Genomic DNA, 18,489 nt, shown 5'->3' on the forward strand with positions numbered 1-18,489 from the left:
GAGAGGTGTGGGGATGTGATGGAGGGGTGTGATGGGTGGGGGTGGGGGGGGGAGGTGATCAGGTTTAATGTCCACATAACATGATGTTCCCTACTCTGTTTATCTATATAGATACAGCTGTTCAATTAATTAATTAGCACTTAATCACCAACTTTTTTTAACATTCACATGTTACAGATATAGCTAACAAAACGCTTCGTAACTAAGGTACAGTCTTGTGACTAAGGTACAGTCTTGTGACAGTCTTGTGACTAAGGTACAGTCTTGCGTACCTTATTTTTATCGTGGTGTATACAGGACTTACCCGGTGGTAATAATGATGTTACAGGATTAAGGCTCATTAGTAATTACACTGGGATCTTGTACACATTAACTCAGGTCAATGGAAGTATAACAGGCTATCATTTAAATTAGTCTGCGTAACTTCATCAAATTCAGTTTTCTAGTGAAATATTTTAGATAGCAAAATCTGACAAATAATGCTTTTATTAGAATTGAAGTTTGTTGTCCTGACAAGGAGGAATGAGTTGGTGGTATTACAGGTGAGATAAAAGTTCAGATTGTACAGGTACCTTGAATATGGCTACCATTTAAAAGTGATCTGTTAAACTTCATCAATTTCCGTGCTCTAACAAGATCTAACCCTCATATTAAGATTGGCGTGTGTTAAGCTGACTAAGAGGAATGAGTTGAGGAGACCAGGTAAATATAAGTGATGAGGGTTATACAGGTAGGGGATACATCAAAGGCAGGTTACGACACTACAGTCAGCTAGCCTAACAGCTAGCTTTTAACTAAACATGGATTTGGAGATTCTAATACAGATAGATATTGTATAATTCAAGTGTAAAACACACTGTTCTTGTTTATAAATGGAGTTGTCTCCATCTTAGATTTCAATTCAAGAGGTTTTAGAAATGATCTGTGAGCTAGGGTTTGTAAATGTAGCCCTCCCCCTACAACTTCGTTTTAGAAGTGTTGGAATGTGTAATTCTCGATCTCCAGTACCTATTTAAAATTCCACAGATTTGAACGATCACACGATCTAGCTAGGAAACTATTTAAATATTTTTTTAAAGTTTGTAGAAATGTAAAATGTATGTTAAATTGCTGTTGGTGATGATTTATGACTTGGAGTAAATTCACTGGGTGATCGGGTAGTGGTGTAACTGGTGTATCCACTGGGTGATTGGGTAGTGGCGTAACTGGTATATCCACTGGGTGATTGGGTAGTAGTGTAACTGGTATATCCACTGGGTGATTGGGTAGGGGTGTAACTGGTATATCGGGCAGCATTTGGTTTTTAGGGGGCCAGTGCTTTCTTTCAATGTTAAATGATATGCTTTCGACCATTTTTGAGGGAAATGTTACTCTTTGTTTATCGGGTGGTAATTGACAATCTACAATTTAGCCACAATATAGCCCAAATAACAGCTCTGTACCTACTGGGTGATCGGGTAGTGGTGTAACTGGTCTATCGGGTAAATTCACTGGGTGATCGGATAGGAGTGTAACTGGTATATCGGGTAAAATCAGACTAATTGCTGTTGGTGATGATTTATGACTTGGAGTAAATTCACTTGGTGATCAGGTAGTGGTGTAACTGGTGTATCCACTGGGGGATTGGGTAGTGGTGTAACTGATATATCCACTGGGTGATTGGGTAGTGGTGTACCTGGTATCTCGGGTAAATTCACTGGGTGATCGGATAGGGGTGTAACTGGTATATCGGGTAAAATCATTTGGTGATCGGGTAGTGGTGTAACTGGGATATCGGGTAAAATCAGACTGGGCGATCGGTAGAGGTGTAACTGGTATATCGGGTAAATTCACTGGGGGATTGGGGAGTGGTGTAACTGGTATATCCACTGGGAGATTGGGTAGTGGTGTAACTGGTATATCGTGTAAATTCACTGGGTGATCGGATAGTAGCGTAACTGGTATATCGGGTAAAATCACTGGGGGATCGGGTAGTGGTGTAACTGGTATATCGGGCAGCATTTGGTTTTTAGGGGGCCAGTGCTTTCTTTCAATGTTAAATGATATGCTTTCGACCATTTTTGAGGGAAATGTTACTCTTTGTTTATCGGGTGGTAATTGACAATCTACAATTTAGCCACAATATAGCCCAAATAACAGCTCTGTACCTACTGGGTGATCGGGTAGTGGTGTAACTGATATATCGGGTAAATTCACTGGGTGATTGGGTAGTGGTGTAAATGGTATATCCAATGGGTGATTGGGTAGTGGTGTAACTGGTATATCGGGAAAAATCAGACTGGGTGATCGGGTAGTGGGGTAACTGGGATATCGGGTAAAATCAGATTGGGTGAGCGGTAGTGGTGTAACTGGTATATCGGGTAAAATCAGATTGGGGGATCGGTAGTGGGGTAACTGGTATATCGGGTAAAATCAGACTAATTGCTGTTGGTGATGATTTATGACTTGGAGTAAATTCACTTGGTGATCAGGTAGTGGTGTAACTGGTGTATCCACTGGGTGATTGGGTAGTGGCGTAACTGGTATATCGGGTAAAATCAGATTGGGGGATCGGTAGTGGTGTAACTGGTATATCGGGAAAATTCACTGGGTGATCGGATAGTAGTGTAACTGGGATATCGGGTAAAATCAGATTGGGTGGTCGGTAGTGGTGTAACTGGTATATCCACTGGGTGATTCGGTAGTGGTGTAACTGGTATATCGGGTAAAATCAGACTAATTGCTGTTGGTGATGATTTATGACTTGGAGTAAATTCACTTGGTGATCAGGTAGTGGTGTAACTGGTGTATCCACTGGGTGATTGGGTAGTGGTGTACCTGGTATCTCGGGTAAATTCACTGGGTGATCGGGGAGTGGTGTAACTGGTATATCGGGTAACTTCAGTGGGTGAGTGGGTAGTGATGTAACTGGTATATCGGGTAAATTCAATGGGTGATCGGGTAGTGGTGTAACTGGGATATCGGGTAAAATCAGACTGGGCGATCGGTAGAGGTGTAACTGGTATATCGGGTAAATTCACGGGGTGATCGGATAGTAGTGTAACTGGTATATCGGGGAAAATCAGACTGGGTGATCGGGTAGGGGTGTAACTGGTATATCGGGTAAAATCAGATTGGGGGATCGGTAGTGGTGTAACTGGTATATCGGGTAAAATCAGACTGGTTGATCGGGTAGTGGTGTACGTTCCTGGTATATCGGGTAAAATCAGACTGGGTGATCGGGTAGTGGTGTAACTGGTATATCGGGCAGCATTTGATTTTTAGGGGACCAGTGCTTTCTTTCAATGTTAAATGATATGCTTTCGACCATTTTGGAGGGAAATGTTACTCTTTGTTTATCGGGTGGTAATTGACAAGCTACAATTTAGCCACAATATAGCCCAAATAACAGCTCTGTACCTCGCTAATGGGGCAAGCTCGGGCCAGTGGTCAGCGTTCCACGGTGTGGAGAACATGCCAGGGATCATCTGCATTCTAAAGAAATCAAGTCATTAGATAATAATTATATCAATGCTCCTTTGCCACTGTGAACATTCTAAGGAAATGGCAATAGTTGTATATTTAATGCAATGTATATTTTACTCATCAATCTTTGCCAGTTCAATACCAAGTTTATCAGACAGGTATGGAGACGTTGATTTGTTTATAAGCTTGACCGCTATCAGGCCTACAAAGTCTCCCAGACCGGTATGAAGTTGTTGATTTGTTTATCATTCAGCTCTGACCATATCAGGCCTTCGGGCAAGAACTTAATCCTGTATTACATTACTCTTGTGTATTTAGACAAGATTCCTTGTGAATCGGAGTTTATATCTGAGTCTGGTCAATGTTTGTATTGATACTATCTTTGTACACCCATCAACAGCTTGTCTGTGAGCAGGATCACACCCCAGGAGTTGAGACTGGACATGTGGTTCAGGGCAGAGTAGTAATATAAGTGTTACAAAGGAAAGCAGGATCACAATACCAGCCTGTCAAAGAGATAAACAAAGATAAATAATTCTATACACCTTTCCTGGTGACAGGGTTGTACATTGTGAAATAGGAAAAGAAAGCTGAACTTCATCATAAAAGTCCTGTGACATATGTAACTTAAACTTTAGAAGAAGAAAAGATATTTATATATACCATAATTGTTCTGAACTTTGTCAATATATATTTTATCTTAAAAAAATTGGTTGCATATTTGTTGATTTTGCAATGTCATTGTCACTTTTTATCAATATGCCGGGTAAGAAAATAGAGTAAGGTATCGGGTATCGTATGTGGAAGTTCTCCCTTCAAGTGTACAACATACTTGTCAACTTTTTGAAATTTCCATGGGGGATTACGCATGCTCAAAATTAAAACATAAATAAAATGTATGAATGTAACAACTCAGGGAAAATTTCCATTTTTAAACAGCATCTTTTGAGCTGTTCTTTCAGATGAAATCATCAGATCTTAGAAAATAGTGATAGTACAGCACTGGTTGGAAATGCTCAACTTTAGGGTCCAAAATCGGGAGTCTCCTCCAAAAAATGGAGAGTTCGCAAGTTTGAGTGTGGAGGTTAGGGTAGAATCCTGTACAATGTTATTTTAAAATAAAAATCATTTGATTGTTATATAAATTTCATATAAAATGGAAACTATTAAAGATCATTTAAGTTAAATTGAACAATTTTCATATATTTTGATAACATTCTACACAATTTATAAAGTCACATGATATGGACACGTAAGTTATAAGCGAGCAGAATCACTCATCAGTTTTAAAGCCTCAAGGACAATTGATTAAATCTTTCTATATTTATAGATATTCAGGATAATGGGACAAGCTTCCATCTCTCCCACCATTGTATATACAATCACTACCTGTAACTGGGTCATCCATCAGACACCTGTATTACCTGGATGGTGGGGATTCAATTAAGGTTTGATTGATGGTCAGTTTACAGCCCCAGCCAGGTGTCCTGGCACTGACAAATGACCAGTGCATTGATAAAATCTATTGTCAAACAATCAGCACATATTTGGCAAGTAGAGATGAGGTTTGATCAATATCATTTCCAAGTTCCACGAACAAAAGCAGTGCTAAATATAAACATGTTTAACAATGAATCAATTGTTTTAAAACATCTATATCAAAACATGTGTGTGCATGTGGACGGACTTGATTTACACTAATAGACAGACTGTGTCAATATATACTAGCAGACAGACTGTGTCAATACTAGCAGACAGACTGTGTCAATACTAGCAGACAGACTTGGTCAATACTAGCAGACAGACTGTCAATGCTAGCAGACAGACTGTGTCAATACTAGCAGACAGACTGTGTCTATACTAGCAGACAGACTGTGTCAATACTAGCAGACAGACTGTGTCAATACTAGCGGACAGACTGTGTCTATACTAGCAGACAAACTGTGTCAATACTAGCGGACAGACTGTGTCTATACTAGCAGACAGAATGTGTCAATACTAGCAGACAGACTTGGTCAATACTAGCAGACAGACTGTGTCAATATTAGCAGACAGACTGTGTCAATACTAGCAGACAGACTGTGTCAATACTAGCAGACAAACTTGGTCAATGCTAGCAGACAGACTGTGTCAATACTAGCAGACAGACTGTGTCAATACTAGCAAACAGACTGTGTCAATACTAGCAGACCAACTTGATTAATACTAGCAAACCAACTTGATCAATACTAGCAAACAAACTTGATCAATGCTAGCAGACCAACTTGATCAATGCTAGCAGACAAACTTGATCAATACTAGCAAACAAACTTGATCAATACTAGCAGACAAACTTGGTCAATGCTATCAGCCCAACTTGGTCAGTACTAGCAGACAGACTTGATCAATGCTAGCAGACCAATTTGATCAATGCTATCAGCCCAACTTGATCAATACTAGCAGACAAACTTGATCAATACTAGCAGACAAACTTGGTAAATGCTATCAGCCCAACTTGGTCAGTACTAGCACACAGACTTGATCACTGCTAGCAGACCAACTTGATCAATACTAGCAAACAAACTTGATCAATGCTTGCAGACCAACTTGATCAATGCTAGCAGACCAACTTGATCAATACTAGCAAACAAACTTGATCAATGCTTGCAGACCAACTTGATCAATGCTAGCAGACCAACTTGATCAATACTAGCAGACAAACTTGATCAATGCTAGCAGACAAACTTGGTCAATGCTTTCAGACCAATAGACCAACTTTATCAATGCTAGCAGACCAATAGACCAACTTCATCAAGCTAGCAGACCAACTTAATCAATCCTAGCAGACAAACTTGGTCAATGCTATCAGACCAACTTGGTCAGTACTAGCAGACATACTTGGTCAATGTTAGCAGACCAATTTGGTCAATACATTACTAGCAGACAATCGTGGTCAATACTAGCAGACCAACTTGGTCAATGATTGCAGACACACTTGGTCAATATTAGTTGACAAACTTTATCAACACTACAGGACAATTTTGGTAAATATTAGACAGATACTTTTTACATGAGTTTGTCCATAAGGTAAGAGATATATTTATATTTAACAAACCAGGCTATAGGTGTGAAGTGTTACGTGACCAGTCTCCCCTCCAGTAAAACATGTCAGGTATGATTACTGTCCCGTCAGTGGACACACCTGTTACAGGTGTAAATGTCCCTACCTGTCACATACATATCTATTACCTGGATCAGTGACCACCAGGATACAGACATCATCATAATTCTAGTCCGAATGTCCTGTGTACACCAGAGCTAAATATCCTAATTCACTCGTATGTGATAACATATTTATACCTTCGATGCTAGTTTGGACACTGGTTTGTGTGTACAGTGGAACCTTGTTAGCCAGGACCTTTGGTTTGTGTGTACAGTGGAACCTTGTTAGCCAGGACCTTTGGTTTGTGTGTACAGTGGAACCTTGTTAGCCAGGACCTTTGGTTTGTGTGTACAGTGGAACCTTGTTAGCCAGGACCTTTGGTTTGTGTGTACAGTGGAACCTTGTTAGCCAGGACCTTTGGTTTGTGTGTACAGTGGAACCTTGTTAGCCAGGACCTTTGGTTTGTGTGTACAGTGGAACCTTGTTAGCCAGGACCTTTGGTTTGTGTGTACAGTGGAACCTTGTTAGCCAGGAACTTTGGTTTTTGTGTACAGTGGAACTTCAATAGTCTGGACATTTTTTGTGTATATTGGAACCTTCATATTCTGGACACTTTGTACATCATATGTACTGTAGAACCTTGTTAATTAGTCCATATTCCGTCACTGCATGGATATACACGCAGGATGTCGGTCCAACATTGCGGGCGTTGAATGAGTCCAATATTGATACCCTAGCTATCCAAGTCCGGACATCATAGTGGATTTTTAAAGCTTGGGGATCAAGACAGATGTCGGTAACGCCTAGAGAAGATGAATCAAAAGAAGTGGACACACGTTTAGGTTTGTGATGACCTGTCTATTGGCTCCTGTTGTGTGTGTGTAGATATTCGGGAATGTGTCATAATCGTAGAGGAGAAATAAGCCCTGTGTTGTATGACTTTCTTTGATTAAAGTCCAGAATGAATCTGATTGTGTTTACAGAGTCTGTTCTTCACTGTCCTGTGTGATAGACTGTGGCTTACAAATAAAGGAGGTTTCTAGGTCGGAGACCCCAGTGTTGACAGATACAATATTAATATTCTCCTCACAGTTATATATGGGTTTTCTGACCATGTTTTTCTGGCTCAATTAAAGGTCAAAAGTGGAATTCATAATTATAAATATTTTGTAGGTGAAACTTTGAGGCCAAAATAATTGAATAAGGAATGCTGTGAGCAGGTTATTATAGAGAATTTCTACCAAAATAGTCAAATATATATATATATATATTGATTTGGAATGCACTTTCAGTATATTTGGAATTGTTTTGTTAAAAACTCAGAAATGGTACTTAAGGTGTATCTTTGACATGCACATGAAAGAATGGGAAATGTTCCAAACAAATATGTCTCGATAATATTTGAAATTGAAAAAATATGAAAAGCTTAGGATATAATAATAATAGCTTGCTAATTTGATATTTGGACATTTTATGCCTCTTAGATTCATAGAGTTCTACATTTGATGCATTTTCGTTATTTTAATTTCAACTGTCTATAGTGTAATTACAAACTTACATTATGAAATCATATTTCAAATTAACACATTTCTGAATTCTGTGTATTAATAAGAAGGCAGTGGTGTAATGTGACTACATATGACTTCATTGCTAATGGCTTGTCGAGGAGCCAGACGGGTTTCTATGACGATCGAGAGGTTTATCTGATATTGAAGTCCCATTATAACCAGACACCATTATGTAACATCAATATTCACCAAACCTGTCCGTCCACATTTCTCCTACACTTAACTTATAGTGAAATGGGACCGGTCACATTGTACGATTTCATCTCAAATATTCAAATTTTGATGTGAGAGGAGGCGGATTTGACATATTGTATGTTTACAAAACACATATATTCCTGCTCTGGTGATTTGGATAACCATGTTGTTGGAACAATTCCTGAAGCGCTTTGGTAATGTTGTTTAATATAAGAGCATTGTTTGTTATTGAGAAATATTACGTGTCTGACAATATATAGGTTCATTTTGTCATGGTAACTTTGTTTCTGTTTTAATTGTTTTGAGTTTGAAAGATAATCATAATTGAATTGTGAAAAAAAGTCAAACAAAATAACTATCTCAATGGTTATAGTGTTTTTGTCTGTGATATTTGGAAAGATGATGATATTTTTATTGGTAAAAAACAATTTATATTAGAAACCAGCTGACTGGTACTGACAGCCTGTGTAAATTGTAATAAGAAAAACTAGAAATTAGTACTGTCAACCATATATGTCCATTTCAGTGTTTGAAATACAAATTGTAAGACATTCATTTATATTTCACCACTTGATATCAATTCCATCAGTTTTGAAGGGGAAATGTATATTTCATGAAGTTTGACATCATTTCATTATCAACTGATGACATCACAACTGGTCGTATCACAGGAATTCATACCCAGAAATACGAGGTAGTATGTGATAGATATATAGTGTATTTATCTCAACACTCCTGTTATGTGAGATAATTGGTTACAGTATAATTTTGCTGTAAGGTAAAATCACAAATTCAATAAAACTGCACACTTCTATGGTCAGGTAATACTACATAGGTTATTTTCTCTAAACTTCAAACTTGTTATAAATTAAAATGTGAAAATACAACACTGCACAAAATCACAGGTGACTTTTACAGCGCTGTCTGCAGTATAGGTGAATAATATATGTTTCCTGAATGAGCTTGATCTATTGAGGTTGTTTTTGTCTGTTGTTAGTGTTGCTGTAACTGATTGTGTTTTGTCTGTTTCAGACCTGGAGGACAATCCGGAATACATGCAGATGATGTCCAATGCGGCCAGCAATCTCCAGCGCCGGTCATCATCAGGCTCTGACCGGTCCTATCCTATCGGACCTACGGAAAGGGGTCAGTCTCTTCGGTCGGTCAGTCGGTCACCCAAAGACTCCATTTCTGAAAGTAATGAGCAGGATGATTTTATGAACAAAGTCTGCAAATTTGAATTAATATCGCGTGGGAAGAACTCCCCCACTGCCAAGTCACCCACCAATAAATTTTTCTCGCCAGAACACGAACGATACGATCCGTCTCTTTATTCTCAACAGAGTATTTCGTCATCCACGACCAGATCTCCACTGGCTAGGCAGTATATACCAGAACCGGGAAAGACGGCGAATACGCCTACTTATCCTGCAAAGTCAATGGAACGTCAGAAATCTCGACCAGGACAGAGTCCAGGGACATACTCCGGAGAGAAGGTGTTTAGTAAAGAGACCGCTACAACACGTGTGTCACTCAGTGTCTTACGGGGAAATACAGGAACAGGAAACAACGAACGTGTTGTCAGTACAGGAAGTAACAGTTCCGGCTCACTGACCAGCGTCAGTAGTGTTAGTGGTGGTGCTACTTTAAGTTGGAACTCAAATTCTGACTCGTCAAAATCTGACGAATCTTTGTCCAGTAGCAAGACACTACACACTTCATCATCCGGTAGTACAACTCCCCGAACTGACCAATCAGTGACCAGGATGCGAACACCTGATTTAGCTAGCACTAAGGTTGTCATGGCGACAACTGCAGAGTCTCTAGCAGAAAGCATTATGAATGGTGATCTCCTTTCATCTATTAGTCCAACGAAGAAGCCAGAGTTTGACCCTGGCAGTGAAAGTAATCGGAACACATTTGATGGAATGGACTTTGATTTTAATGAACTGACTTCAAGTCAACAAGACTTGTCCATCAAACACCAGGAAATGGTCTCCGAGCGGAAAAAGGAACAGGAAATGGAACGTCTGGAAAAACAACGATTAGAGGAAATATTAAATATGTGTGCAGAGTATGAGAAACAAATTGAAGATGAAAAAGGTAGTGAAAAAAGTTCTGTTTCTAGTGTGCTTGGTCAAACGAAACCTCCCCTGCTGAAACCCTGGTCCATGCAGGAGTTTTTGGAAAACAACAACAAATCAGTGGAATCTGTTGAGGATAGGGATGGAAGCTTGACGCCCACCTCACCGTCAAACCTACCAGGGCAGACCACTCCAACAGCAAATGGAACATTCAGCTACAAATCGCCTCCAAATTTCCTGGGGTCAAACAACAGCCCCTCTGTCTATCAGGGACAGATATCTCAATCACCAGGACTAAACGTAGAATATGGGTCGTATGAGAATATGGTAGTTAGCTCTCCTGACAACCGTAGGGATGGATCGCCAGCCATGCAGAGTCCATCCTACTTACAAAGACCAAGTCTACCGCCCATGGCAGAATATGAAGGTCAAAAAATCAGAGGTCAGGGTTCACCAAGGCAACAGGAAGTAAGAGTCAATGGGTTCTCACAAAATCAAAATATGCAAAATTTACATCCTGATGTTAGAGAATTTATCACTTCTTCGCCCAAAACTATCTTGGACGAAACAAAACCTTCTTCATCAAGTCCAAAATATGTTGCAGAGGAAAACAAAATAATTTCACCTTCCCACAAGTTAATGGTAGACAAACAACAGGGGGTAATCAGGTCTCCTAAATCAAGTGAAAACAGTGGGGAGTTTATATACTCTTTAGCCAAGTCCGTCTCCGTAACTGATCACATGGGCGCCAACATGGCGGGCGGTGGACAGCAGTCTAAATCTACCAAAAACTCACAGAACAATACCACACAGGAGATGAACTGGCAGTATTCTAACTCACCTGCTAATTCTCAACGCCAAATTATAGAACCACCGGCGGGATTTGAGGATGCCCTACCGGCTGGTTCCAGGGAGGGTAAGCAAAAAGACTCCACCCCTGAAATCCACCAGTTAATTTCTGAATCAGCTGCAACCTTAAATCGCAAGGAGAGAGAACAACAGATAGTTCAAGCTTCTCAGAAACCCGGACTGTTACAACAAAATCAGGATGACGTTGAACGTAGACCTGTACAGCGACCAAACCAATTATTGAACTTGAACGACCAGGATGGAACTAGTTCACTTGACAGAAAAGACAAGTCTGAGTTCCGTAGCTCAATGTCAAAGATCAAAACCAATGGTTCACTCACAATGTTGTCATCGCCAAACAATCCCCACAAGGACATGGTGGGATTTCAAGTCCGGCGATGTAACTCCAATTCTTCAAACTCTGAGGAAGAATCGTCCGGTGGGAACTCTGAGGACACGGGAACGATAAAACGCCGCCCCATCATAGGTGGGGAGCCACTGAGAAGGAGTTTCATTGAAGAGAGAAATCGCAATAAAATTTCTCCTGAGGAGCCTCTCAAAAGTCCACATTTCTCTCCGATCATGGGCAGCAGGAGCCCGAAGATTGGACGCAGGATGATGCGGTATGAAGATCTACAAAATCAAAGTGTGAAAGTGTCGAGCAGTGAAAGTCTGTCTTCCTCTAGTAAAAAATCAGACGACAACTCCAGTGTTAAAAGTCGTAAATCAAACAGCAAAGAAAACGTGTCTTCCAAGTTGGATGTTGTTCACACACAAAAGTCTGGCCAAGAGGATGTGTCTGTTAACAGCCTAAATAACCATGTGTCTCTCAACCAATCTATAGATTCGGCAGAAGTAGAAAAATCTGTCCGAATGGAACGGTGTGAAATGTATCTTCGCACTTCAGGAGGTCAAGGTCATTTGTCGGATCATTCTAATGAATACACTAGTAATATCCCTGGGCCTGGCCCGTTCCCTAGGGATATAGGGGAGGGGGTTTACGAAAATGTGCCATTTTATCGTAACAAGGAGTCTGGGATTATAACCCCGGATTATACTTCATCTGTGTCTTCCAAAAGGATTAATACTACTAGTGATACTTATCACTCTAAAGTGAGTTCCATTGATTCTAATGTCGTGTCTTCCATTCGGAACTCCTCGGGATCTAATAGCAGCAGTAAAAAATCGGATGAAACTCCCGTAAACAGTGATACGGAGCATATACTAACGCAGGCCCACGACCGGGCATCCTCCAGTGGGGTGGAGTCATCTAGTGAATGTAGCTTCAACTTTACAGAGGTAAGCTGGCACATCTTTTATGTCACTACACCAAATCATCGAAATTTATCTACTTTACAATAATTTCAAAATATTGAATATCAAGTTGTATTAATTACAATTGTTGGCCTTACCCAATACACAGTGTGTTGGTGGATGGTGTTGGAGGGAACAGGATTGATCTTGAGAAAACTTGATGGTTGAGCAGCGGAGGTGTTCTATTCATGTCCAATCGATCAGAGAGTCAAATGCTGGTCATCTTATTGAATTAACTCATTCACCCCTGAAATTTCATAGTGGACTATTCCAACCATTGAATTGGAAGAGTTAAAATGTGTATTCAGGTGTCAATGAGTTAAAATCAATAAACAATAGTTTAGATTTTAGGGCTAATTCATGATACTTATATTCAATGGTTAAGGTCACTTCAGTAAAAGTAACTGGTGGATTTCAGGGGTGGAGTCTTTTTGCTTACCCTCCCTGGAACCAGCCGGTAGGGCATCCTCAAATCCCGCCGGTGGTTCTATAATTTGGCGTTGAGAATTAGCAGGTGAATTAGAATACTAATTCTAATTCACAAAATGTAGTTAAATGGACTTCCTTGACACATATTTCCAACCACTACAGGGTGGTCTGCTTTAGGTCAAAGTTCAGTGACAAACATTGGGACGAAAGGTTTTGATTGAAAACATTTTCATGTTACAATTATCTTTGTAAGGTGGTTTGCAAGGTCAAGGTCACAAAGTCTGGTACAAAAGTTAAATGTAGGGGATTTTTATAAATAAGATCTAAACACATTTTTTCATTGTTTTTCCTTTCATTGGTTAACTCATTCACCCCTGAAGACACGTTTGAACTCTTCCAATTCAAATGTTGGAATAGTTCATTTTTAAATTTCAGGGGTGAATGAGTTAATAGCATATAACATAATCAGGTGTGGAGATTTTTTCCCCGATTTCTGAAAAAAACGTTGATCTGGTTACATTTTCTATTGTAAGATATAGTTTCTATCATTGATCAAGAGTCCCTAATAACTGTTCATCAATTTATATATCTTAGAACAAATATGCAGAATATTACATTGAAATCAGAGGAAGTAAATAATTAATTCTTTAGAATTTGATTATTTAGAGTAATAAGATAAAAAATACATCTTTTCAATTTCTTTTTTTTTTTATGTATAAATTTAAGTGTATTTCAAAATTTTCGGAGAAATTTTCCCCATGAAATAAAATACCAATTAGTTATGACCCTAGACCAGTATCATAGACCACTGTTATAAAAGTCTGTGAAAGATATCAAGGATGTGATCAACTTTCTCAACTGTTCATTTTTGGGGATGTTTTGACATTTATCTGCGAAAATGGAATGTTTCTGTCAAAAAAGTCATCAAAACTTGAAGAAGGTCATATGAAAACTGTTGCATGCAGTTCAAGGGAGACAACTCTGATAGCCTTAACCCAACACTGTGCTTAGCAGTCACAAGGCGTTGTTGTAGGAAGGCCTTCCAGATAGTGTTTATGGTGCCGAGCAGCTGTAGTGTACATTAACGTTATTATTGGGCGCCACCTTGTCTTCAAATAAAATGGACTTAATTCCCTTATTACATAACACAGAATAATTCATATCTGGTGAATTATTTTTTCGAATTTTGACAATATTTACAAATTTTATATGAAAACCCAATGATGAGGCAGTATAAAACCCTCTATGATAATTTTCCATTTATACCTCAATATATCTAATGTCACCATGACAACCAAATTATAACCCAATTTATAATTATCTCTCATGTGACTGTAAGATACTGTTTTTAAACTTTGAGTCAAACTTGTTAAGCATAATCTGATGTGCGATATGATGTTTACTGTATGACAAGAGACACTTGTAGCCTGTCACCATTATGAGATGTACATACACAATGGTATAATCACATTTTATTTTATTCCTAAAACCAAATTTGTACTTTGCAGCTAACTGTTTCGTGGACCAATCCAAAAACAGCCAAGCATTCAGTCTGCACTGTATTGAGTTAAATGAGGTATAATGAAGCCAAAAACAGTTTAAACTGATTTGCCGAAAAATGAAAAAGCAAAACACCAGACATCTCTGTTCCATCAGTGATCTCCGAGGTTCGAGTTAAGTACAAGCCGTACGTTGTTCCATCAGTGATCTCTGAGGTTCGAGTAAGTACAGACCGTACGTTGTTCCATCAGTGCTCTCTGAGGTTCGAGTAAGTACGGGCCGTACGTTGTTCCATCAGTGATCTCGGAGGTTCGAGTAAGTACAGGCCATTCGTTGTTCCATCAGTGATCTCTGTGGTTCGAGTAAGTACAGGCCGTACGTAGTTCCATCAGTGATCTCTGAGTTTCGAGTAAGTACAGGCCATACGTTGTTCCATCAGTGACCGCTGAGGTTCGAGTAAGTACAGACCGTACGTTGTTCCATCAGTGCTCTCTGAGGTTCGAGTAAGTACAGGCCATACGTTGTTCCATCAGTGATCTCCGAGGTTCGAGCTAGTACAGGCCATACGTTGTTCCATCAGTGATCTCTGAGGTTCGAGTAAGGAAAGGCCGTACGTTGTTCCATCAGGGATCTCCGAGGTTCGAGTTAGTACAGGCCATACGTTGTTACATCAGTGATCTCTGAGGTTCAATTGAAGAAATAAATTGTGGGCTGGGACTAATGGAACCTTCAGAAGTTCAGGGAGAAATGTTAATACATAGATATAAAGAAATCTCTATCTTCAGTAAAATACGTTGTTCCATCAGTGCTCTCCGAGGTTCGAGCTAGTACGGGCCATTCGTTGTTCCATCAGTGATCCCTGAGGTTCGAGTAAGTACAGGTCATACGTTGTTCCATCAGTGATCACCGAGGTTCGAGTAAGCACAGGCCGTACGTTGTTCCATCAGTGATCTCCGAGGTTCGAGTTAAGTACAAGCCGTACGTTGTTCCATCAGTGATCTCTGAGGTTCGATTGAAGAAATAAATTGTGGGCTGGGACTAATGGAACCTTCAGAAGTTCAGGGAGAAATGTTAATACATAGATATAAAGAAATCTCTATCTTCAGTAAACGATTGAAGTTGGCAATTAAGTTTCCGTTAACTGGAGGACACAATGACTTTCCTAATGTATCTTAGTTGCAAAAACTTGCTGAACAGAATAATCAGACGTCATTGTAGTAAGTTGTCACAGCTAGTAGTAAATAGCTGGCTAGAATTTGATCTAGTAGTGTAAAAGTGATAAATAAGTGATTTTCTTTCATCAGAAAAAAAATTATAATGACTAAACATTTATTTTTTATTTTTCGGCAAATCAGTTTAAACTGTTTATGGCTTCATTATACCTCATTTAACTCAAAACAGTGCAGACTGAATGCTTGGCTGTTTTTGGATTGGTCCACGAAATAATTAGCTGCAAAATACAAATTTGGTTTTAGATATAAAACAAACCGTGACTATACCATTGTATATATGTACATCTCATAATGGTGACAGGCTACAAGTGTCTCTTGTCATACAGTAAACATCATATCGCACATCAGATTATGCTTAACAAGTTTGACTCAAAGTTTAAAAACAGTATCTTACAGTCACATGAGAGATAATTATAAATTGGGTTATAATTTGGTTGTCATGGTGACATTAGAAATATTGAGGTATAAATGGAAAATTATCATAGAGGGTTTTATACTGCCTCATCTTTGGGTTTTCATATAAAATTTGTAAATATTGTCAAAATTCGAAAAAATAATTCACCAGATATGAATTATTCTGGGTTATGTAATAAAGGAATTAAGTCCATTTTATTTGAAGACAAGGCCAAGATGTTAGGCTATACAATACAACAAAAGTTAATGGCTATCCAAGGACAGTTGTTTAAGTAGTAATTACATCCATTAAATACACAGAGTTAATTCTCAATCGTTAACAAACTTCAGTGATATTATTTCACAAGTCTGTGAAATAATAAGTTATTGAAGAAATAAATTGTGGGCTGGGACTAATGGAACCTTCAGAAGTTCAGGGAGAAATGTTAATACATAAATATAAAGAAATCTCTATCTTCAGTAAACGATTGAAGTTGGCAAGTTACCGTTAACTGGAGGACACAATGACTTTCCTAATGTATCTTAGTTGCAAAAACTTGCTGAACAGAATAATCAGACGTCATTGTAGTAAGTTGTCACAGCTAGTAGTAAATAGCTGGCTAGAATTTGATCTAGTAGTGTAAAAGTGATAAATAGGTGATTTTCTTTCATCAGAAAAAAATTTATAATGACTAAACATTTTTGTGTTTCTCAATCCATTTCCTAGGGCCACAACATTGTGAAGATTTCACTCATACCTGTGACAAATACCATATAAACGCTTTTCTCTTTTATCTTGACCTGATGAAGATAAATTAGTCAACACAATATTTAAATTTACATCCAGCCAAGCCTGAAAACAACACAGGCTCATGTAAATAAGTACATTTTACAACACAACACAGCAAATATCAACGCAATCTTAAATGGCTCTGCTGAATAAAGAATTATTAGAATGCTACACATGCAGGCACATGTGAATCAAAGATTTACAATACAACACAGGCACATGTGAATCAAAGATTTACAATACAACACGGGCACATGTGAATCAAAGATTTACAATAAAACACAGGCATACAACATATATCTGACCTAGATCTAACATTATTAGGATACAACACAGGTAATACAACATATACCTGACCTAGATCTAACATTATTAGGATACAACACAGGTAATACAATCCACAATATTTTCTCTCCTGTAGAACTGGCTCAATTACCCAATGGCATCTACTCCTGAATCAATGTTGAGATCATCCAACTTTCTGTAAAATATAAGGAAATATAATCTAAACATATTTTTGAAATGACCTAAGCCACCACCACTCCCGCTATCTATATAGATATATAGGTAGTGTGTCACTACAGGTGTCTTCCCACACAGCTACACACCTGATCTAATGTCTAACTCCTAAATTCCTAAAATCAGTCCAACCATACCTTGATCCTGACTAGTCTATTGTGAGAGAAGGGGCTCCAGGGTAAGAAAACAAACCATATCTGTTATGAGTATCTTTATCAGAATTTCTGCGGTCTTTAGCTTAAATTAAAGTCTAGTCCTTTACAACTGATTCGATAGCTCATCTGTTTGACACGGAGACTATCAGCGATTGTCTTGGTTTTAACAGACAGGTTCTATTACCGAGGAAGAGAATAATACAAATTCCCATTTTAGTCGAAAGTTTATATCAGTGTCCTGTTCGCAGTGACAGGAAATACCAACTTAAGCTTAACTTGACGAGGAACACTTGACGTTTTTACGTTACAAAGATACTCTAGGATTAATACAACAGTGTGGCGTTGTGTCGTATGATCTGGTCATACTTGAGACGTTCGATGGATTAAGCCACCAAGGGATAGTCGTAAGACAGACCATCGGACCCTGATAAAACATGAACAATCATCCTATAGTGCCTGTCCAGGTTTGTGTCCATTACTCCTAACTTATACTGTCAGTATATATTTACCTGTCCCATTAGTGGGTCATTTGTGCAAGCATACTTCAGTGTACCGAGACATTTTTGCTGCAGATACATTTTTTAACTTTTTCGTCTTACTTTTATCATAACAGCAAATATTAATAAACATATAAGTAAATGTAGTAATCAGATGTAAAGGCCGAAGTTTACACTATAGTTGTCATGGATTTTATCATTGTAGATGTAGGGAGTTTACCATTGTAGATGTAGAGAGTTTACCATTGTAAATGTAGGGAGTTTATACCATTATAGATGTAGGGAGTTTACCATTATAGATGTAGTGATTTTACCATTGTAGATGTAGGGAGTTACCATTATAGATGTAGGGAGTTT

At 38.7% G+C, this 18,489-nt stretch overlaps 1 protein-coding gene across 12 annotated transcripts in view; it reads left to right on the forward strand.

Moving 5' to 3' along the window:
• Nucleotides 1-18,489, forward strand: part of LOC110453881 (pleckstrin homology-like domain family B member 2) — a 226,074-nt gene that overhangs the window by 133,906 nt on the left and 73,679 nt on the right. For 11 of the 12 annotated variants that reach the window (XM_021503079.1, XM_021503074.1, XM_021503078.1 and 8 more), the window contains one exon: nt 9,403-12,602. In XM_021503079.1, coding sequence (XP_021358754.1) covers nt 9,403-12,602 — 3,200 coding nt within the window. Of the gene's footprint in view, nt 1-8,503; nt 8,565-9,402; nt 12,603-18,489 lie in introns of those variants that run through there. The other variant, XM_021503084.1, reaches the window with a different exon arrangement.

This window comes from Mizuhopecten yessoensis, unplaced genomic scaffold (genome assembly GCF_002113885.1).
Source record: "Mizuhopecten yessoensis strain PY_sf001 unplaced genomic scaffold, ASM211388v2 scaffold7529, whole genome shotgun sequence".
NCBI classification, from domain to species: domain Eukaryota; kingdom Metazoa; phylum Mollusca; class Bivalvia; order Pectinida; family Pectinidae; genus Mizuhopecten; species Mizuhopecten yessoensis.